The sequence below is a fragment of the Rhinopithecus bieti genome, unplaced genomic scaffold (genome assembly GCF_001698545.2).
Source record: "Rhinopithecus bieti isolate Rb0 unplaced genomic scaffold, ASM169854v2 scaffold_5889, whole genome shotgun sequence".
Lineage (NCBI taxonomy): Eukaryota > Metazoa > Chordata > Mammalia > Primates > Cercopithecidae > Rhinopithecus > Rhinopithecus bieti.
In genome coordinates, this window is record NW_016805277.1 from 264909 (window position 1) to 288223 (window position 23315).

At 45.3% G+C, this 23315-nt stretch overlaps 1 protein-coding gene across 4 annotated transcripts in view; it reads left to right on the plus strand.

The window, feature by feature from the left end:
* Window positions 1-23315, plus strand: part of MACROH2A1 (macroH2A.1 histone) — a 65370-nt gene that overhangs the window by 36445 nt on the left and 5610 nt on the right. The window contains exons 5-8 of one of the 4 annotated variants that reach the window (XM_017871931.1): window positions 2603-2713; window positions 10131-10230; window positions 17132-17221; window positions 19872-20046. In XM_017871931.1, the coding sequence (XP_017727420.1) occupies window positions 2603-2713; window positions 10131-10230; window positions 17132-17221; window positions 19872-20046 (476 nt within the window). Of the gene's footprint in view, window positions 1-2602; window positions 2714-10130; window positions 10231-12255; window positions 12347-17131; window positions 17222-19871; window positions 20047-23315 lie in introns of all 4 variants that reach the window. The other 3 variants (XM_017871934.1, XM_017871932.1, XM_017871935.1) reach the window with 3 other exon arrangements.

Here is a 23315-nt window from a genome sequence, read left to right on the forward strand (position 1 = left end):
CTTTCCCTTCCCTTTTTGGTAGCAATGGGGTTTTGCTGTGTTACCCAGGCTGGTATCCTCTGGCCTTGTCCCCCAAAAGTCTTGGGATTACAGGCATGAGCCACTACTCCCAGACCCAGTCTTATGTTCCAAATAAGGAATCTAAAGCTTAGGGAAAGGGAGCAGTTTTCCCAAGGTCATGCTGTTAGGGGAGTCAGGACCCAAATACAAAACTTAAGAGTTCAAACTTCAGAATAATATCACTTTTATGTCCTGTGACCATTTTTAACAGTTGGAAAGTTTACATTTTCTCCTTATTTCTCTTTTGCTTACCCCACAAACTTTCATCTTAATGTAACACAATTCTATTCTGTTTTCTAGTTCTGCAACAAAAATAATGTATATAAATTTCAGTTTTGAAAAAGTTTTTTTTTTAACTTTTATAAAAGCGCTAAATAGATTCTACAAGATTGGATAGCACATTTATTAATAATATACAATTGATCAAACTGACAGATGCATTACAAATTCTAATAACTGTTAAGGAAAAGGTAAAATTTTATTGGAAAAGCATCTTGTAATGGGCTGGGTGGATTTTTTTCCCCCTAACTAGTTCAAGTATCCTCAGTTGAATATTACTTATTGTTGAAATGAAACAGGGCTCGGCCTACTATTTTTATATATTTCTAGATATGAATGTCTGGGAAATCTTCACTAAAAAAAATTGAAATGGAAACGGTTTTCTTATAGCAACATCATTCAGTCCTCTGAATTCTTTGATATATGCCAACAGTACATAGTGTAATCTCATCAATTTGTTTTAATAAATGTTTTATTTTAGAATAGCATTAGGTTTACATAGGGTTACAAAGATAGCACAGAGAGTTCTCGAATATCCCTCACCCAGTTTCCCCATTGTTAACATCTCACATAACCGTGGTACACATGGTCACAGTGAGGAAATCAATGCTGTTCCGTTACTGTTAACTTCACCAGTCTATTTTCTGAAGATCTATCAGCTATTAACTCAATTAGGTATTGCTTCAGTTTTGTTGAAAGCGGGATTAAAAACACCTGACTTGTGAAAGTCTGTTATGCAGCCTTTCCTATTCTTGGCTCCTGAAAAGTATATCAAAAAGGGTGTCACCAAGATTTACCGTATAGTTGTTGATTATACCTGTTTCTCTTTCACTCATCAAATGGTAAACAATAGGAAAATCAAAATAGTGATAATTGTAATGTATCTGTGCCAGTACTATATTTCTTGATAAAATGCTTTTTCTCTCATTTATAGTGTAACCTTGGAACTTCAGATTTAGCTCACTAAATTTGGGAGAAATGTTTGCCATATAACATAATTGCTAAATCAGCCCTTGTTGTTAAAAGCCGTTAGCAAAATTAGACCTTACTTTTCATTGTAAGTAAAAAATGTTAATATGCTCATATTAATGAATTTGAATCCTAAATAGGCAAATGGATAGGACACAGGCCTTGCCCTGAGTTTATTCAGATTTATTCTTCAGGAAGGCACGGCCATCTGTAATATTTCTCACCCCTTCTTTCTGGATTTCCTCCCACTAGACCCTCCCTCAGGAGTGAGGTACTTTTTGTTAATAATTTGGGGAAGGGAAAGGTGAAGTGTCTAAATGAAAACCGATGTTGTTCTCACTATCCTTACTCTACAATTTATTTTAATGCAGAAAATCTCCAAATTAGCCAGAGTATCAATTTCTAATACAGGCTTTGTCCTTAATAGAAATATGCCAAAAACATGCATCCCTACTCCTACAGTGGTGTGCCATATTAATATTTACTCTGGGAAGTGAGAGGAGGGTAGTTATGAAAGGAGCTCTGGTGTGGATTCTTGACCACAGGTGTAGATCCTTCTTAGGGCAGATCAGTTGTAGGAAAATGTTAGGAAGCAGACGATCGGAAAGCTGGTTTCTTAAACTCTCCATGTCATGTACCTCTCTCAGAAGATCCTTGGGAACTCCAGGGCATATATTTTAGTCTTAATGATGCTGAGGAAGAAGCTGAAGACCAAGCCAAGAACCATGCCCACTACTGGGGTCAGGGGGTCCCCAGGGAGACAGATGGTTCACCACAGCCACCACATGCATCCTTCTCTAACGCTGGCTTTAATGAAGGAGGGTGGAAGCGAGTCTGACCTTCTGGAGTCAGGAAGGTTGGAGGGTTATAGTCCTTAGTCTGCTTTTTGAGAACTAGTGACCTAGAACAGTTTTTCCTCTTAATCTTTAATAGTATTGCAGACATCTAGAAAGGAAAGACACTTGAAGATCCTTAATTAAGAGACATTTAATTGGTCTGAATTTATGAAAATGATTCTATCCTAAATGATCACTGTAAAGTGAAGTTTTACCTTTAAGTGACTGCTTTTTTTTTTTTTTTAAGATCATAAAGTGATTAAAATATAACAACACACTCTATAGAACTCTTGTACCTCAAAATGAGTCAGAGCTCCCCCTTGGAGAAATGCTGAGAACTGGTTGTGGTTTAGTTTCCTGTTTCCCCTTGGGTGTTATGGGTGAGGCTTGGGAGCTGCCTCTCTGTTAGGATGCCTGTGTCTGTGTGGCCCACATTCTGACCCTTCTGTCTGTGCAAGAAGAAGCAGGGTGAAGTCAGTAAGGCAGCCAGCGCCGACAGCACAACTGAGGGCACACCTGCCGACGGCTTCACAGTCCTCTCCACCAAGAGCCTCTTCCTCGGCCAGAAGGTAGGCAGATGCGCGGCCTCAGTCTACTCGAGGGACCCAAGGGACAGATGGGCACAGGCCATCTCCACTGGAAGGCTGGGGGGTGTCCCAGGGGCCACTCCCAGCCTTGTGGGTAGACAGAGTGCGCCGTGAGCTTTGGGAGTGGCCTCAGGGAGGGCTAAGTGCTGGGGAGGCCACAATGCTGAGGGAGGACCCTGGCAGCTAGGGAAGGGAGACAGTGGTAAAAAAGAAGAGGGCAGGAGGCTCCTGTGGGAGATGGGGACCCTTGGTTAGTCTGGAGGAGGAGCTGCTTCTGTGGGATAAACTGGTCATCAGATAGCACCAGCCAGGGAACTAGGCAGAAGTCAAGCCCTGATGGTGGAAGGTCAACAATCTAGCCGGCAGCCTGCTTGTCCTGGGGGGCACTAAAGGTAGAGCCTCAGGTCTGATGCAGGGCTCTACAGGGGATTGTTTTCAGACTGTACTGATGGGTGCACTGGGTTTCTTCACTGAACCACCAGATGACTCTTCCAGCTAATTGTTTGTTTGTTTTAACCATGGGCAATATATTTTCAGCCACCCCAGTGATGCAACTTTGCCAGGACGCCATGGTTTTGTAAAAGATGATTCACTTTTATTGAAAATAAAATGATGCAAAGGCTTTTAAGACCTGAGAATGAGAGTTAACTAATATTTCTTTATTGACACCAAAAAAGGGGTGGGAAGAAAGAATTAAGGTCTTCTTAATTTTTTAATCCTATACTTAAAAAATTAAAGGAGTGAATTTGACCTTCCAAGTTAATCTGTGTTTAGTTTGAATGTGGTAACAAACTTGGATCTGAAGCTGCATCATTTTTAAACCCTCACTGTCAATTTCTTTTGCATCACAGTGACACGGTTCCCTTGCTCACGTCATTGCAAGTTCTCCTCCTACCCCCCCCTTCCCTCTTTCTGTCACTAATTGCACTCTCTCTCATGATGCAATTCCTGTGGTGGACTCTGTGTTCCAGAAAATAACCATTACTGTTTACATTTTTAACCATTCTCTGTATTTTGTATGCATTTTTTCAAAAGAAAAAGTAGCACTAGTTGTCATCTTAAGGTCTGGGGCTTTGAAAGTTTTGTTTGGAATATTTTTCATTCTTTTAAAAATTTTGACTCAGCAGTGAAGACAACTGCCTGGGTCTACTTTCACCCGTGTAATATATTCCTTGGGTAATGTATTGAAAGTTAATGTGACCCATCCACATTGCTTCCGTTTGAAATACAGAGCAGTTCAGCCCCTGGGGTCACCTTCTACCTCTTTTCCCCACTCTGCCCTTAGGCACTCCCACCCTGGCCTCTCCCTTCCCTGTGTTCTTGCTACCTCCTGCCAGCCGCTCCAAAGGCAGCCTCAAATCAGAATTCCTCATACCTCCCTTGCTGGATGAACTAAAATATTTCCAAAGTAGCAGCAAATATGGCTGTAAAAATGTCCATGCAAAATGCAGATGCCCTTCTTGTTGCTGTGATCTTCTGAAAGAAATGGGATCGCGGCCTCCTCTGGGCTCTGTTTGTGAGCCCTGGAGGGGAGGGGGCAAAAGGCACAGATATCTTGCTGGCTTCTCCCAAGAGCCAGAAACATGTCAGCTCTTAGCAACATAACTCTTCTTTTTCAGATACACCTGGTCTCAGGGTCAGGCGTCACACAAATAAAAATAAAGTACAGTAGAGTAAAATTTTGGCTAATACTGACTGTTCCCTACTCAGGATTGGTAGGATGAGGATACAAACAGCCATAGAAAAGTACTGATACTCTATAATAAATTGCAAACATATCATTTAATGTTATTTTGAAAAATGGAGAATGAAAGCAGTGAGCTTAACAGTGAAACTAATGTGCTTATCTTGACATTTGGAGGGAAAATTTGAAAGGAATGATTAAGCTGGAACCCTCAGTATAAAATGGTCAGCCATAAAAGAAGGGGTTGAATGTAGACCCAGACAGACCACCTAGCCTTCTTTCCTGTATCACCCCCTTTGTAGTGGTGAAAACAAAACACCAAGCTACCAAGAAACTGCTCTTCCTGTTGAATGTGCTTGCGACTTTATGACCCAAGATTCACATATCCAGGAAGAGGCACCCAAAGATCTAGTGCTGCAGACACTGCTCAGCAGAATAAACGGCATGTTTCCAAAGTAAACCAGCATCTTATGTCAGCCTAAGCACCAGTGTTAGAAACTAGGGTTCCAACTGCCCTTTCTGGAACCCTACACCCCTGCAGCATGAGATGGAGTGAGCGTTGATACAGTAGAGCATTATTTTGAAGCATTACTTTCTGGCTTTTTATTGGCTATTACTGTCAGGTGAAAATCATGGCATATAGTGTAAAAAAGGCAAAATCATGAAACTGACACAGTTTTACAAAAGCACATTTAAAATATTATAGACATTAACTTTGACTTGGAGTTTAGGAAATGTTTCAAAAGGGGTACTTTAGAATGGTGACTATAGGTACCCTGTGTCCTGTGAATCTCATTTTTCTATCTGTGAAATTGAAACCTGTGCTTGAAGATTGCAAGCAAGCTGGGATGGAGAAGGGTGATATTGTGCGTGCTACAGCCCTGTAAGGCATGGTTGCTAAGCTACTCAGGAGGCATGGCCCAGGCTTAGGAGCCTGACCATTGATGTTAATGATGTATTTCACATACTGAAGTCTCAGGAGTCATCACAGCCATTACTCACTGATTTTGCCCAGTGTTCACACAAATTGTTGAATTGTTTTAAAAAGGAAATCAGTGCTGTGAATCTGAGTCAACTAAATGCTTTTGCTTTGTGTTCAGCTAAGATTTGCAGCCTTTTTTCAGAGGTTTTACAGTTTTCAGAAAAAACATTTCTAATGTGTCTAATGTGTCAGTGGTAGTAAATGCTTTAAGTTTCCTTGGTAGAGTCAGTATTATTTGAAGGAGTTGGGAAGGCAGTCTGAGGCTGTGACGAGTCTCCTTACCTCCCAAATGATCAAGATGGCAACCCCAGCTCGCAGGCCATTCAAGACAGGCATAACGTACCATAGGTTTTCTCCCTTTGATCCACACACCCTTCTCCTGGGGGCTGGAAGAACTGTGAGGAGAAAGGGAGCTCTTGAAGTTGAAGCAACAGTGAGGGAGAAAAACCATTCACCCCTTCTCCCCACTATGGCTGAGGACTGGCTTCTGAGATAGTTTAGGAAACTGACAAAGCCATGAAGGAATGGCTCAGCTATCGGCCATCTAGCCATCCAGCAGTGTCTATCCATGTCCTTATCTTTGTGGGGCTCTTTCTAGCTGGACACACTAGATTCTGCTGCCAGGTCCAAGGCCTCTGGAGAAATCCAGGCTGGGCATGCATGTGTGCAGGGAGAACCACACAGCACAGCTGTGAGGGCAGGAGCTAGCCCTGCAGTGTGCCCCAGGGAAGACACGGCATTCAGGAGGGTCCTATGGAAGACACTGCCCTTCCCATTCCCCTCGTTGAAGTGAACTTTGGGGACAGGAAAATAACTGCACTTTAGGTGGTCAGCACAGGGAAATGAGACCAGCCAGGCTTCCTTGTCTATTATGAGAGAATGAGACACACCAACATCTGACAGTTACAGGGTAGATTTAACATACCACTCAGGCACTATCTTTAACAATCACTTTCATTAACTAAAATTGGGTTTCTAATATTTTTTTAAAAGAACCGAGAAGGAATGTACTATTTCCTGTAGCCAAGTAGGTCAGGTCAGGCAGTCTGCATGTCCATCCAGGCACTGCTTCCCTGTCGTCATCAACAGACCGCCTCCTGCTCTGCCCTAAATGGTGGGGGCCAGCCTCCCATCCAGGCGAGGGCAGCTTGGCTCTGAGCCGCCTCAGATCCAAGCCAGGCTCAGGGCTCAATTTCTGAGCTCTGGCATTTCCATTAACCATGCCTTAAAGGAAAGCGGGCAGGGACAGTCATTTTATCTGAGTTATATCTGAGGATGTTTGATGTTCAGTTCTAACTCCACATGCCCGGGGAACCCCAGCACTGGCTTAGGCACTGTGCAGCACTCAGGGTTAGGGGGCCACACCCACTCTTGCCTTCAAAGAGATTATACTCTGATGAGCATATACCATGAGTAAAGAATAAGGGTTTCCACGGACTCCCCACTCGAGTACTGCTTGTATCAGAAGCTGGCCCAGCAAAGCCAATGAGGTTAGGATCATCAGATTCCAATGCTGGAAGGGATCTTGAAGGTCCCTTGGCTACGACCCTTTCTGCCAACTGTGCAGCCACGTGGGACCCTCTCTTGCTCTATAACTGGCAGTGCCCTATGGTTACTTTCCTCAGTGGCTAACAGTCTTCATAGCTGCTTTAAATTCCTCATGCTGTGGATTAAAACTTAGTTTTCTGTCTTTCCCGATGATGGTACAAAGAAGCAGTCACCTTATTCAAATTCTGAAACCATTAATGATCCTTATTCCTCCCAGAAAATCAGACTAATTTTGGGAATTTTTACAGTTCCCAGAAATCTGATTTCCTAACCCACAAGGACCACTTCTCTGCTGTGTACTTCAGATGGACACACATCCCTCTGGCTGATAAACCCCATTGGATCTGACCCTGGCTGGTGGGAGGGGACCCTGGGGCCTCCTAAGACTGGACCTCTGTCTTGGCTCTATCTCGCTTATTCATTTGTGACTGGACAGTGGGAGCCTGTCCAGAAACATGTGTACTGGTCCATTTGCACCCTATGCTCACGGGCTTTCTTCTGTATAGTGGAGCTACTGTCTTCGTTCATGATCATCTCGCTGTTGGCTTCTGCCCACTGGCCCACCTGCCAAGCTGATTACCCATTTGTCCTTCCAAAGTACTTGAATTAATTTGTCTTCTCCCCTTCCCATTCTCTTCCCCTGATGCACACATCCCAAGCACACACTTTCTAGTCAAGATTGTTTAAAAATACATGTTTGTACACATTTTATAGCAACAAAACTTTTGTGGCTCAGCCTTATACCCTAAGGACTTCTGCTGAGCCCCAGTGCATAGCAGAGCATAGTTGGAAAATCACAACTCTAGCCTCATCCACAGATGTGAAGAGTGAAACAGCACTTGGTTGGCAGGAAATCCTCAATGTTGAGTAGTAGTGGCTCCCTGAGGTACTGTAGTCTGTACTTCCAAGAGTGGGGCTGCCTCTGGTCAGACGGGAAGGTAGTGAGTCCAATGGAAGCTGGGAATTCTCCATGAGCTTGAGTTCTGTTGACAACTGTTCCCTTGCTTCAGCAAAGCCAGGTTTCCCCCAGAGAATCCCATTCCCCTAGACAGAGCAGGTGGTTCTCCCCAGGAGACAGTCAGATACAGGCCAGTGGGGGGGGGTCTTCCTGGCTAGCTGAAGCAGAGCCCACCAAAATAGCTACTTTTCCAATGAAGCATTTCTGAATATAACACCAGAAGCTTCTATACAATTGGAAAAAATTGTGTGAATTTTAAGGATTGAACATGTATTGTTTTAAACAAAGGAATTTATAGATGCCTTAAAAGCATACACATCCACATTACACTGAGTAGATCGAGTCTTTTTCTCATTTGCCTGCCTTCCTCACCAACCTGCCTCTTCACACTGTGTGGGGTGTGTTTTGGTGGTGTGTGGTGGGGGGAGTATTGGCTTAATTTGAGTTTTTATAAAAAGCATTTGCTTGGAGTCAAATGCAGAACTAAATAATAGAGTAAAATCCTTAGCCTTGTTCTAAATCCTGAGAGTTCACTTGCCTTACCCTAAGGCCCCCCCACTCTGTGCCCACCCACACCCCTCCCCGATGGCAGCAGTCAGGCCCCAGCTCCCATGCTCTTTTCTGTGCCTCTGACCTGGTGCCAGGGCCCTGAGCTGCTGAGAGCTTTGCTTTGTGAGATCACCCCCATGGCTTCCTTCAGCTTCAAGGGTGTGGGTGGCCTCTAAATCACTCTGTAGTGCTAGGAGCAATAACCCAGAAAGTCCACATGAATAAAACTTGGTCCTCTTCTCTGAGTCTTTAACCAAAAATGAAGTCCACTGCCCTGGCCAGAATTCTTCTTTGGCTGTATGACAAAACTTAATTCCACAACTGTTTCCTCCCAGAGGATGACTCTTAGTGTAAGCACATCCCTCTTTGAGAATCCGACTGCTTCTGGCAATCAAAAATGTGGGTTTATATTTCCGATGCTTCTGGAGTGCCAGGTTTTTTGTTTGCTTTTGTTTTCAACAAAATGTTTGGCCTTAGAAATGCAGCAACTTGCTCTGTTGCCAGGAGCTTCCCTGCCAAGTGTCTTGTGCACAGCCCTCTCCTGGGTGAGCTCCTGGACAAAGCCTCATGCCCTGGTAAACCCTGCAGACCGCAGCCACTATTCTGGCCTAGGTTGTAGTCTTGAGCACCAGTTCTGCTGGGGCTACTCAGGCATTGCAGTTGTCTGCAGGTGTTAGGAATTTATGTTACTGAAGCGTGAACAATGTCATTGTGAGAGCATGTGCAAAAGCAAGCTTTCCTGCAGGTGCTTGTACCTAAAGAAAAGCAAGGGGAATAGTAGGACCCAGAACAGCAGTCCTAGGCCCATTAATTCTCTTTGCCCCTCTGACAGAATTTCAAACTCGGGGTTCCTCAAATACTCAGATGCAGGGTTGTCATTGTAACAGAATAACAGTGGCTGGGGTACACCCATTCAGTGGCTCTTCAGAAAGAACAAATTCATTGGTTGGATATAACACTTAAGGAAAATGCTCAATAAGCCACCCATTGAGTCTCAGAGCAACCTGACCAACAAGGTGGAAACCATTTAAAAGACACATTGTCTTGCTGGAGAACTTTCCTCCCCTGGGTTTCACCAGGGAACTTCAGCATTACATGACTAATGAACACGTAAATTAGATGTTACTAAGCAACAGACTGTTCTCACTTCTTGCCACCCTGAGCAGGGCAGGGAAGCCAGCCAGCAGTCACAGTGATGGGGACAGCCTTAAGGACCCATAGTCACTTGGAAGACAATGGCAGGGCCCTTAGGCGTTTGCCCAAGCCAGGTAGGATGTTAGCACCAGCCCAGCACTCAAGGATGAGGACAGTCACACCAGCCCCCACCCTCAGCAATGAGTACTCATTCTAGGTCCTGATAGCTGCCTTACTTTGGCCCCCAGATCACAAGTCCCTTTAAAGGAAAGTTGATCTCCTCCTCGAATGTGGCTTGTGCTTCCTTTTGCCCCAGGCATCACCCACATGCTCTGAACATTCATTCTAGTTTGCTTGCTCCTGCATCCCGAGCAGCATTTGAGTCTTATGTTTGAAATGGGTTCATTTGAGCCAGCAACTCCCTGCTTCCCTTTTGTGCCTCGTGCACTTGGAGTGTCCACTGCCCTTTACCTGTATCCCAAGGCTCCTTCTCTGAGACTTCCCAGCTCTCCTGTTATTTCCCACCTCATGCTTTTCTTTGCAGCTGAACCTTATTCACAGTGAAATCAGTAATTTAGCCGGCTTTGAGGTGGAGGCCATAATCAATCCTACCAATGCTGACATTGACCTTAAAGATGACCTAGGTAATTGGGGACGGGGTTCGGCACCACCAGCTGTCAGATGAAAAGTTATGGAACCCAGAATTTAGGCGTTTCATCTTCCCAGACTTTACAGTGGTCAAGCCAAATTTCCAAATCGAAGATTGATATTTGAGTGTAGACACTGAATATCGACTTACTCCAGGCCATTCCAAGTGTAAACGATCTGTTTTATTAAGTGTGATTGGCTATTCTCTCCTCAGTTGCAAATATATTGCCATCTGAATTCTCTTCCATAATGATCAAACTGACTGCTGGTTACTTGGGGAGGGATTTTTAAACGTGTTGGTTTTTGTTTGTTTTTTTTTTTTTTTTTTTTTTTACTTTAGAACTGAAAAATCTCAGGTAACTACAAAATGATAGTTTCTCCATTTAAAGCTTAATTAGAAATGACAAAGCTTGAAAGAGAAGACAAGCCACATCAGTATGCTATTAAGCTGTCTTTAGCCCACAATTTACTACCATCACTTCAACTTTTTTTAGAACTGAAAACAGTATATGACTGAATGCCACCTTCATGAATTATTTGACTAGAGGATGGTATTAAACAGAAGGGCAATATCTCCAAGCGACTTCTTATGGAGGAAAACTGCCCCAGAGCCATGGTGTCTCCCTGTTCAAGACGGTGGATGATACAGGGCAGGCTGAGAGGTGCCCCTTAAGTGTCCTGCCTCTATGGCTTTATCTTTACATATGTGGCACTGTCGGCTCAATGGCACGACAGGGCTCCTCTGCTGCTCTTCGATGTAGAGGCTTGCCAGGGGAAATAGGCACACAGATGTCGCCTCCTTCCTAACCCTCAAGTGCAATCTATTTTGTATCCCTTGAGCTCTCAGCTTCCGCTGTTTTTGTCAGATAGCAGACTTCCTTACTGGGAGATACACTCATTCCATGAGCCCAGGCCTGACCCACACGATCTGGGTGCAACAGTGGGCTGAAAACATGAGGACTGGACTCAAGAGTGTCCAGCTTGAACTTCTTTTCCAGCTGCCTTATACAGATACTCAAAAAACAAAACAAAAAACCACAAGCTAGAAGAAGCAAGGATTCTATCCAAAGCACATTTTATACTAAAATACAAAGGCCAGGTGCAGTGGCTCACACCTGTAACTCCAGCGTTTTTGGAGGCTGAGGCAGGAGGATTGAGTGAGGCCAGGAGTTGGAGGCCAACCTGGGTAAGATAGACCTCATCTCTACAAAAAGTCAAAAACTTAGCTGGGCTTGGTGATACGTGCCTGTAATCTCAGCTACTCGCTTGGGAGGCTGAGGCAGGAGGATTGCTTAGGCCCAGGAGTTCGAAGCTGCAGTGACCTATGATTGTGCCACTGCACTCCAGCCTGGGCAACAGCAAGACCCTGTCTGTAAAAAAACAAACAAAAAAAATTAAACCATAAAAATAAGACACGCTAGAGTAAGAGATGGGCCTGGAAAAATATTGATAGAGATCAGCCCATATGTTGAGGGGAAAAAATAAAGGCAATCCTCTACATATATCAATACTGTTTTCTGGGTTTTCAAGAGGAATCCCTTGAAGGTAGACAAAATGGTAAATGTCACAAGAATAAAAAAGCCTGCAAGTTGACTGCTGCAGACAGAATGGAGAAACTTGTTGTTTTGGTTGGCCTGATGGTCCACTTTTTTTTTTTTTTAAACAGATGCCATGTTTTAGTAGCCTTCTCAGTGGGATGCCAACTTTATAGGCTTTTGCGAAGTGAAACGGGGCATTCATTTTATTTCTTTTAACCTTTGGAAATGATCTCATGTGTGTGTTTCTCTTTTTTTGGACTTGTCATTCAAATGTTTAATTTAAACATGTCACATTTGATATTCCTCCTCCTCCTGTCCTCACCCCCATCCACATGTGCGCACACTGCGTGGACTGATTGCCCCTTGGGCTCATATGTTGGAATCGACCAGGTAGGCCAGCCCTGCCATTGGGGCGTTAGTAAATGTGCCTGTGCGTGGGTCTCGGTCCAACACAGTTGATATACATTTGTTTACCTGTTATAGTTGCAAGTTGTACAGGCTGACATTGCCTCGATCGACAGTGATGCTGTCGTTCACCCGACAAACACTGACTTCTACATCGGTGGTGAAGTAGGTAATGCCTAGCCGGGTGCTGCCGAGTGTGTGTGTGCATGGTCAGTCGGCCGCTGCAGACAGCTTGATCCTTTGACAGCTATGCAGGGCTGCATTCATTTCACACTTCCAGCTGTCCTGACCTTCCCAAGGTCTCCTGTCCCTGGGTTGTGAACCTGAGTAATAAAGCTAGCTGTCAGCCAGGATGTGATGCATCCTGGCTGATGCAGCTCACAAATGGACATTTCTGGTTTGAAAACTGGTTCAGCAGAATCATTTCTTCACCTGCCCCACAAGGCACAGCTTTGTTGGAGACTGGGTTCACAGATGATTTCAGCTGCAGGAACAATACAGTCACATGGACCAAGTGGCATCCAAGACCACCTCCATGCACTCTGAAGAGCAAACACAGATGCCTGTGTACAGGTGACCACCCCCACCCCTGCAACCCCTGCCAATCTGTCTCCATGTCAGAAGCACACTTGTTCCCGAAAATGGCCTTAAAGCCTCAGGTGCACAAGGAGGACCCTTTCCAAATGCTTGCCCACACTTAGGGTTCTCAGACTTCAGGTGCATGAAAATCACCTCAATCTGACATGGTATCCTTAGACTACTCATAAGAAACATCATCCTAGACCCAGAAAGCACCTTCCTTTCCCCTGGCAGCTGATAAGGCATTGTAGGTTGATTCCTGGTGTGCTAAATAGCTGAGGGTGGCCAAGACAGAGGGCACCTGAGATGCCATATCCCGAGGCTGCAGATTCCTGGCAGGAGAATCACAGTATCCTGCTTTAAGAACACACTGAGGGGCCTGTCTGAGGAGGCAGCACCCATGTGTGATAGAAAAAAGCACAGCTTTGGAGCTAGGTGGAAGGAACTGGAGTCCTACTGTCACCATTTACTGATCATGGGGCCTGGGTAAGTCACTTCACTCCTCAGTGCTTCAGGTTCCCTATCTATAAAGTAATGGTAATGATGGGAATTACATTAAATGTAAGCAAAGCACCTTGTTTTGTAAAGCCTGGCTCATGATTGGTGCCTGCTGTAAGGTATCACTCATGTGTATATATGACTTTTATAGTAGATGTGCTGGTCCTGAGAGCAGCACTCTGAGTGTGGATTCAAATACTAGCTTCCAAAGAGAATGGTTACATTTCCAGTCAGCAGACAGTGAAGTCATCTGGAAGGATGAGGAGATTGGGATTTTCACAAGGGTCCTGGATGCTAGATGTGCAGTAGCTTACAATCTCTGGCTGCCCGGCTCTGCTTGGCATCACTAGCAAAGACTGCTAGTTCAGTCTTCCCCAGCCACCACAATTTGGACTAACCACTCTCCTGGGTATTTTGGATTTTGGACATGGATGGAAAGACAAACTGGATGGAAAGTCAGAATTTGCCAAGTCTGCCAGGCCAAAATGAAATCGGGCTCTAGGCAATTAAACTTCCCTTTCACAAGACTTTGGAGGAGTTAAAGAGCTCCAAAGTCAGGCAGCTTAAGAGAAAGATGCTTCCTTTTTTAACCAAATGAAAATTTGATGGGAGGGAAGTGCTTATCTAGAGAAAAATAAATGAATGGCTAAGGGCTTGTCTTTGTCATAGCTGGGAGTTACTAAGGCCTGGCTTCATCCTGCCATCCAGGACATTTGGTGAAATGGGAATTATGAAACTTCCTAGGCAAAAGTATCTTACCCAGGTCCAGGGAGAAGAGAAAGTTGGCCTGCGTGCTGCAGGCTGAGGAAGGCCGTGTCCAGCAGGATTAGCCATGCCAGGAAGCAGAGTTGAAGCTTTGAGACAGGGCTGAAGCCTTGGGGGAATAACAGGCAGACCCAACTGTGCCACCCAGAAGAGCCCAGTCCTTCCTGAATTGTGAGTGGAATAGATCTCTTTGGAATAAGGATAGTGCTAATGCTTTTCCTCTGACATGTTTGCCTACAACCCATTGATAAGCACAGGGTGGGGAATTATTAGCTTCCAAGCCACAGGAGCAACCTGGGTCCAAAAGCTTGCCCAGGACTCTGGCACACATCACTCACCGACACTGTCACACCTGCAGAAATCTTCAGCAGCTTCAGACACCCCAACTCGCCAAGGCAGAAAGACTGCCAGGTCAGAACCCAGTCTTCCAAAGCCCCTCAGGGCTTTTTCTGCCCAGCGGACCAGTCCAAACCAGTACTGACCCCAGATATCTTTTATAATGCGAATGCTAAACCAGATTCCTACATGGCCTCAATTGGTTCCAGCTCCCACTTTGATGTGTGAGAGGAGAAAAGAGGAAGCTAGTAATCACTCCATTTCTCATATTTGGTGTGAAGTCCCGAGACTGCTGGAAGAAGGAATCCGAGTGCAGGAATGCTTAGCCCCAGTGATTAACTTTTACCCATCAAAAGTTCTTTCTAACAGTGAAATAGACCACAGGCCTAGCCTGACATTTGTCCAAGCCTAAATTTTCGCTTAGGCTGTTTTGAACACTGATACTTATGCCTGCTTTCTAAGCATGAAATAATGTTCTTGTTCTCATGGGAGTAACACATGTTTATGCTTGGGGGCAAATAAGCCAATTGCTTTATGATTAACCCTGAAGTTAAGCCTCAAAAGCAAGAGTCTTACAATAAGAGTGTTGACAATATGGTTGAAAATGGGCCTGTTTCTTGTTAAAAAGTACACGTGTGTCTACATGAACATGTGCATACATATGTGTGTGTAGGAGTCAAGTCCTGACTGGGTTGATTGCCTGCAATCTAGGGTTCAGTTTTTAAGTTTGGGAAATGCATTTAAGTGTATTTTAACTTGGAAATTTCACTTTTAATTAAAGCAATATTTATAAGTAAAAATTTTAAACACTCTTCCTAAGATAAAATACCTTTAATTATAAATCAGCCCATTTTCTTAAATATTTTAGAAAGGAGTTGGTAATCATGATAAAGTAAAAACGATATTTTACCTTTCAAATTTCTCAGTTCTCACCAAAGAGTTAAATTTGATAAAGAATGAGAACCCTAACTAGTCCAGCCTCCAGCGTTTTTGTTGCCCTGCCTCAAGCTGGAGAATGGGTTTAAGCGTGAAGGCTAGACTGGGCCCCAGGGGCAGCAGTGTGTGGAATCCAGCTGGTTCCGGCTCCAGATTCCTTTTTCTCAGCTGCAGGGATAGTTTAGGTGAACCTGTATTGGGGTCTCACTCGCCTGGGTTGCATCCACTTTGTGGTGGTAGAGTTGGGCTCTAAGCCCCCGGCCTGCTTCCTCCAGTGCATGGTCCATTCAGCTGCCACCTCTGATGCAGACTTTACTAGAAACATGCAGCAGCAACAGGTGTGACATTCTCTGCCATTTAAAGTCTGTGCTGCTTTTCAGGACAGGTAAAGGCAGGAGGGCAGTCTGAGATCATGAAGAGTAACACAGAATCCTACCTCAAGGATGCTAAGTTTGTACCGCCCTCTCTCAGACACAGCTGAGAGCTCCCCTGGGCTGTGGCTGCTGGTCATGTTTGTCTGTACACCCCAGGTTTCCTACAGCAGGTGGGTACAGGCCCAGTCCTAGCCATTAGCCCTGGTTTATATTTGGGACAAGGCCCAAGTTGTTTCCTCTTCTTCCCAGACACCTCCTGGGGTTAGTTCACCCCTGCAGAACAAACATTCAAAGGAGGCAAGTTTCACTAAGATTATTAGCCCTAATCATCGCAGGGTGACTCCAAAGAGAATTTGGGCTGGTGCATTCCGATACACCTTGACTGTCCCGTACCAGAACTGTGCCAGGTGCACCTGGAATTTTCCAAGACAAATGTGAATCTTAAGGGGAGTATTTTGTCCTCCTGTGAGGAAAAGTACTTTAAAATGTGCAAAACTGAGGAATCAGAGCTTAAGGAAGACTCAGACCCCATTTTAGCCAAACTTGAAAGACTGATCTTGTTGCTAACTTTGATTGCCACTTGCTATCCCACATGAGCATCAATTCAGAGTTCTCGTAGGTGTTGGTGATCTTGTTTGGGAACTTGGTTTTCACAGCAGAAATTAATTACTTAGCAAGTGCCCTAATTGAAGAAAATACATTGCTCCCAACCTCCATTGGCTTTTATTAAAGAATCTGGTCCTGAGCAGTTAGACATCCTCCTTTCCAAGCTTTTTATAGCATACAGATTAATCTTTAAGCTCTGCTTCTGATGTTGCCCTTCTTTACTGAAAACAATTCTGAATCATTAGTGTAATTAAGAAAATACCGTCTGAGGCCATTTTTATTTTGTATTTGCATATGAGACCAAAGCTGCAAAACAGGAACTAAGCACGGTAATAATGCTGGTCCAAAGGTGGCCAAGTATGAACACTTCCTTCTAGGCCTACTGCCAGGAGGAGAGCTGGCCTCTCGATGGGAGCATTGTATGCTGCTGAAACCTCCTTACTTGGTGGTTCTCCCCAGAGACAGAGAAGAAAACCCAAGGCAGGCATTATTAGTCTTAGAAACCAGTACCAGCTGGTATCTCATGCCAGTGAAAAGCATCCAGGACAAGCATGTTTGCAAAAAAAACAAGCATCTCCTGTCTCTTTCACATCTCTGTCACATCCATGATCACCGTGAGTCAGACCCAAATAAGGGGCAGCAGAGACAGGCAGATGAAGCAGCAATGTGAGGGTAGTAACTGGTGATGACAAGGCCCTTCTCAATTTTACTTTACTAACTCAGCCAGGGCTTAGTTCCTGTTTTGCAGCCTGATGGAAATTTAATAGATCATTTGAAGTATGTAATCACCTGACATGCTAAGTGTCTGTGTGTGCCAGAGACACAGAATGGCAACCTAACCCCACCCTGTCCTTGTCTAGGAAACACGCTGGAGAAGAAAGGTGGCAAGGAGTTTGTGGAAGCTGTCCTGGAACTCCGGAAAAAGAACGGGCCCTTGGAAGTAGCTGGAGGTGAGGTGGGAAAGCCACCGTGCTTATTTGGTTGTGGCACATGCAGTATTAGGAAAACCATTTTGTGAGATGGCTTAGAATTTAGAGGTGCATGGCAATACAGCCGCATCTTCAAGATGGAGGCCAAGGACAGCCTGTAACTTTATAACTTAGAGTTTCATCACATGCAGGTTGTCTGGGAAAATCACCTTTGAATTTTTTTATTACTTAAAATAGCTCCTGTATGTTTGATGTCTAGATCTCAAATTTTAAGAAATTATAGGAGCTGAGAGGGAGTGATACTGAGCCATTTGCAAAACTGCTGGTGAGAGATGCTAATTAAAAATCTTCAGCCATCCATGTTTGTAATAGGAAACATATAAATACACATTTCTCATTTACCAATTACACCTTCCCTGGTATAAGGGGAAGAAAATGACTTGACATCTGATGTGGGGAGAATTATTGCTAAGACCTGGAGGCAGAGCACTTCTTACTGCTTGAGGCCTGAATTTAGGTGGTCATTTGGGGTATACAGGACAGAGGACCTCCTGAGGACCTGAGAGTTGAGTCAGTGAGGCCCGGCTCCACCACCAACTATGTGAGGACAGATCACCCATTTCCTCACTTTGGGCTCTGGTTTTCTCTTCTTACTACCCAATTCCAATGCCTATCCTGTCTTTTAAATCCTCTGTTTTAAAAATGAATCTTAACTAAAGTTGGACATTGATAATTTTCGCATAAGCTCTCTCTTGGAGGGTCCACCAGGCCTTTCCCCTTCTATTCCCAGTGACAAATGACACCCCTTTCAGGCTAGTCTCAGGATCCAGAAGGATTCCCTTTGAGAATCTGTGCCTTTGACCTCTGCTCTGCCACTTCTGTTTTGCCTGCAAGGGGCATGACATACAGGGAACTAATTACAAAGTTCTTCCAGGCAGTACCACCAAAGTCCCACACTGTACAAGGGAAGGCATACACAGTTTTAACTACCTACCCAGGGGCAGCTGGCCTTTCCCCAGTCCCTTTAAAACACCTGTTTGACCAGCCTGTGGGTCCCTTCCCATTAGGGTTCCAGCTGGAGTCCTGCTGGTAGCCCTTGGCACAAGGCCTGGTAGGAGGCAGCCTGGTGCTGCCATGTACCAACTCTGAGGGAAACCTCAGCCACAGCAGATGCAAACCCATTAGGTGTAGCATGGTTCAAGATATTTTTGCTTGTTTCAATAACACTTTTGTTTTTGATTTTAACAGCTACTTTAGAAACTGCTTTAAAATAATTTTGAAAGTATAAAGAGGCAAATAAAACATACTCCTGTTCCACTGTGCAAAGATAGTCACTGTTAATGTTTCTTTCCAGTCTTTTTCTAAGCATAGCAAAGATAGTCAATGTTAATGTTTCTTTCCAGTCTTTTTCTATGCATAGTTTAGCCGTGACTTCTCATGGGGATAAACCCACTGGTTTAATTCAATGCCGTAATGTCAGGTTTTTGTAGGTCAGCCCAGAGTTCTCAAGCCCAATCACAAAGCAGAGCCAGGACTCAAATTCACGCCCTGTGACTGAGCTGTTTCTACTGTACCATGAGACACTACCCACAAATCGCTCCTTCTCCAGTATCTACCACACAACCATAACACCACATACCCCTTGTAAAGATACTCCATAAAAAAAAAGGGGGGGGGGTTTTCAGAAATACGCGACCAAATACAAAAAGTTTGGATGTTTTACTGTAGCAGTGGTATGGAGATTCTAATGTGCTCCTGTATAGAAGCGTAGCACGCAGCACCCCCTAAACCCAGTGCCCCCAAAACCTTCTTTGCAGAGCATCTATGGACGGGGATTCTGGAACATGCTCTGGGAGACATGGTACTTTGCAGTTTGTGGCAGACCCCAGGCCTGTGTCCTTAGATCTGGCAAGGGAAAGGCAAGTCTTTTTGGTGGAGATGTATAGCTGGAAAGGGGCCCCTCTTCTAGGAAAAGAAAAAACACTTCCTTAAAAACTAAGCTAATTCTGCCACAAATAAACAGGATCAGTTATTCACACAGTGAGGCCATCCTCAGCAGGGAGAAGACAATGGCAGCGGAGATGCTGGTCAGTTTGCTTAGCAGATTATTTAAAGCAGTTGCTTTCCTGGTAGTTTTGTCCTGAATTGGGTCTGGGATATTTAGAGAATACATCATAGTAGAGACAAATACATCATATTGGTGTGCAAGTTGATAATTAGCACACCAGTCGACTTAAAGAAGAAGGGTTGGAAACCCAAAATTATTTTAAGGCTGCAAATGTTCTGACATGTTTAGTTGAGTTTGTGTTCAGTTGAGTTAGATGGGTAAGGCTCTGCCTCTGGAAGAACTGTGTAAGCTTTCTGAGAGTGGAGAGAGGCTTACTACGAACTTGGTCAAAATTCCTGGTGGTGACACATCATAATGCCAGCTTTCCAAGGGTGTGGCTTGGCTTGGCTCCCCCTTCAAGTGAAAAGACTAAATGATGAGCAGTTCTTGGCTCGAACTCACGTTGGAATCACAACGCAGCAGACAGCTGTGGAACTCCTCAGACACAGGCCATTGGAGGGCCCAGGAAGATGTACGGTGGCAGGGGAGTGGGTCTGTGTTTGGCATCTTGTGCTTTGTAGTGAACCAGAGCTCACTATTTCTGTTTCATCCCCCCACCACTAGCTGCCGTAAGCGCAGGTCACGGCCTGCCGGCCAAGTTTGTGATCCACTGTAATAGTCCAGTCTGGGGTGCAGACAAGTGTGAAGAACTTCTGGAAAAGACAGTGAAAAACTGCTTGGCCCTGGCTGATGATAAGAAGCTGAAATCCATTGCATTTCCATCCATCGGCAGCGGCAGGTAGGGGCACATGCTTGTTACGTATCAGTCATGGGTGTGTCTCTCTGCGCACACATCACCCATAATTATGGTGCTGTCACTCTGTGCAAGGCCTGCGGAGGCTGCCTTAACCAAAGAGACCAGAAGCACGACATAGGGAAGAATGCAGACATTAAATGATGGTGAGGGACAATTTGAGAGATCCAAATCCCAAGGATGATACAAAACTTCAGTTTTGATAGCAAATGTCATCACAGAAGGGGACCCCAGGGTGTACTGGGACCACAGAAATGGTGCCTCAGAGAGCAAGTTTTGAAGAGCACAGTGACTTAGATGGGTGGAGAAGATCTGGAGGTATGAATAACAGGGATACAAATGAACAGCTTGGCTGTCTCAGAATAAGTCTATAGCTGTGTTACAGTCTGCCACCCAAACCACAGTATTCTTTGGATAAAGCCCTCTGCCCCTTTCCTTTCTACTCACAAGCATCTTCCACCTCCTAAGAACCTGCATCTCTACATGACTCACTGTCTTACTGCCCTAGGTAACCCTGCTAGTCTGCTAATGCGGTAATGGGACCTGGTGGAATGGAATGGGGAATTATGTGAGATTTAAACAGGGCTGGGCCCTACTCCACTTCCTGTCTCAGAAAATCCCCAGGTAGGCTCACCAAGGTCTTCACGAGCAACACAACTGCCCCTAAGACATACACATACCCAGAGGACCACCATGGGAGAAGTCTAGTTTTTCGACAGCTGATGATGCAGGTAGGGCTCAGGGCAACCCCCTCAATACCTCCCTGGTTGTACACCCCGAAGATGTCAGCAAATAACCTATCAGGTTCCCGCCTGTTGGAGCAGCACTGCACTCTGGCTTAGGGGTCAGGCCTGGAGTTGTGTCCTGGCTTGGCCACTAACCAGGTGAGTGATGACATGTAAATTAATCCCTTTCTGAGAAGTTGGCATAATAATCCCCCCATGCAGTGTCTCAGGGTTGCTCTAGAAATTAAAGGAGCTCTTAGAAGGCAGAGTGCTTTCAGAAGTGTGTCCCATGATGCAGACATGAGGACCTGTCAGGGCAGAGCCACCTCTGAGACTGTGTCCCACTGCCCATCACTATGGTCCTCCCTACCAAGGGTCTAAGTCCAAGGCCTATGGAAGGCTCAAGATCTGCACTGGGCACTGAAGCAAAAAGAAACTGGCCTTTAGAGGCTGCAGCTGTTAACAACTTGTGCCCAAGAGGAGCCATAACCTGGGGTTCTGTGTTGGCAGGTGGCTCACTTTGGACAGAGTACCTGCCACTGCTCCTGGGGCTTCCCATCCCAGCTTGTGAGCCTTCTGGGGTCTCTGCCCATCAGCCCCTCCCAGCACCCAAGGAAGGCAGGGCTGTGTAGCACCAACTGCCTGCGACCCTGCAGGCTGTCCTTTCCTTCTGGGCGAGCCTGAGCAACGGTCCTCAGAACCATGTCGTGAACTGATAGAAAGCTGCTCTCTCAAACACTTTCCTTCCAAACTTTCGAGAGGATAGAGAGTACATTTTGCCATTTTCCGCTTAGGCAGGCCTTGTGATTTTGCCTCCTGCGTGCTGCCATCACTGAGGTCCCACACCTCAAGTACTGGTGGCAGAACTAGTACGGGGTGGGCTTCCTGTCACTTGACATTCTGCCTAGCAAAAGACCTTGTCCACAGGCAGATGGGCACTGCCACCATTCCCCAGGGCTTTCTGTGGCCAAGGCCATGTGTGACTGGAAGGACCCACCAGTACCAGGCTCTGGGGGAAAGATCTCCGATTGCGCCTGGAGCCTCTATCACTGCCTGCCACCCATTGCTGCCCCCACTTCTCCCAGTCAAGGGAAAACAGAAGAATGAACATTTCCTCAGCAGCCCCTCACCAGTCGGTGAGCTATGGGCAGGCTTGCCTCCCCCTTTCCTGGCCTTGCATCTCTGGGCTGTCTGGTCCTGGGGCTCTGTGAGTAAGGCCCCTCCGCTCTCCTGTCCTGTGTGACCTTTGGTTAAATGAATCAACCTTTCTGCCCTAGTCTGCCTTATCAGCAAGTGAGGCTGTAGGGACTGCCCTTCCACACAGATGGTTCTGAGTCTCAGTTAATTAGTGCTTCGGATGCACTTTGATCTGCTCTGATGAAAGGTGCTTCTGAAGAGGGAGGCAATAGGAAACTTTATTGGAGGTAATAATTTCACACCCTTTCATATAGGTATTGAGAAATTTTTAATTGAAGTAAAAAAAGAGCATCTGTTATTACAAACTTATTTACATTTTCATGGAGTAAAAGTAGGAATAAAATAATCAATTGAAAGCTTTAAGGGGGGAAATGCCCAAGGCAGCACATGTGTACAGCTACCCAGGCCACATCTGCCAGGCAGACCTCACCCCACAGAGCTGTGTAAACAGCTGCCCTCTCTTTCATGAGTAAAAAAATGGGATTACACCAGAGCCGGCCAGTAAATCACAGTGGGTTTTAGGACGGGAAATAAAACAGCTTGTTTGTTGCATCCAGTGTCTCTGGCATGAAAGTAATGTTGGAATTAAAACAGTATAAATGTAAGCATGTTGGGAAAGAGCCATTGGTAAAGGATCACTCTCTTAGCTGAGGCCCAGCGACACAGCCTAGTGTGGAAGATGACCACAACCACACCTGTGTGATGGCTCCCTCCAGCCTGTCGGCCTTGCTGGGGGCAAGTGAGGCCCTGGCATCTGGACATCCTGTCCTCAGTCATTCTGGTCATGATATTTATGGGTACCCCTACTCCCTCAGCTCTGTTTCACATTAGGGGTGACCCCTCTCCAGAGGGGTAGTACATAGAGAATACTAGTTTGGGGCTTTGATTAAACTTTCCTTAGATTTATAAGCTTAAAAGGAAAGTGGTTTATTTTTTTCAAGCTACTATTTATGGATATGTGTTGAGCCCCAGGCACTGTGCTAAACCCTTTATCTGCATTATCTCACAGCAACCGTACAAGGTGAGCATTATTATTCCTTTCAAGGGCAAAGAAACTGAAGCATAGAGGGCTTAAGTAACTCACTTGAGGTCACTCAACTTGTACGTGGTAGAGCAAGAATTTGATCGGAAGCCCTTGGCTTCAGAGCTGTTAGGCTCATGGAACCCCTGCCTCCTGTCTCCATTGGTCAGCCAGACCCCAGATCCTACCTCCTCTCATCCCACCACAGGGCTGTCCCCTGCCTGTGTACTCTCTTTGCATAAAACACTACCTGGGAACTCCCTGACATGCCCAAGTATAGCCATCAGCCTCTTTCCCCTCCTAACCACTGG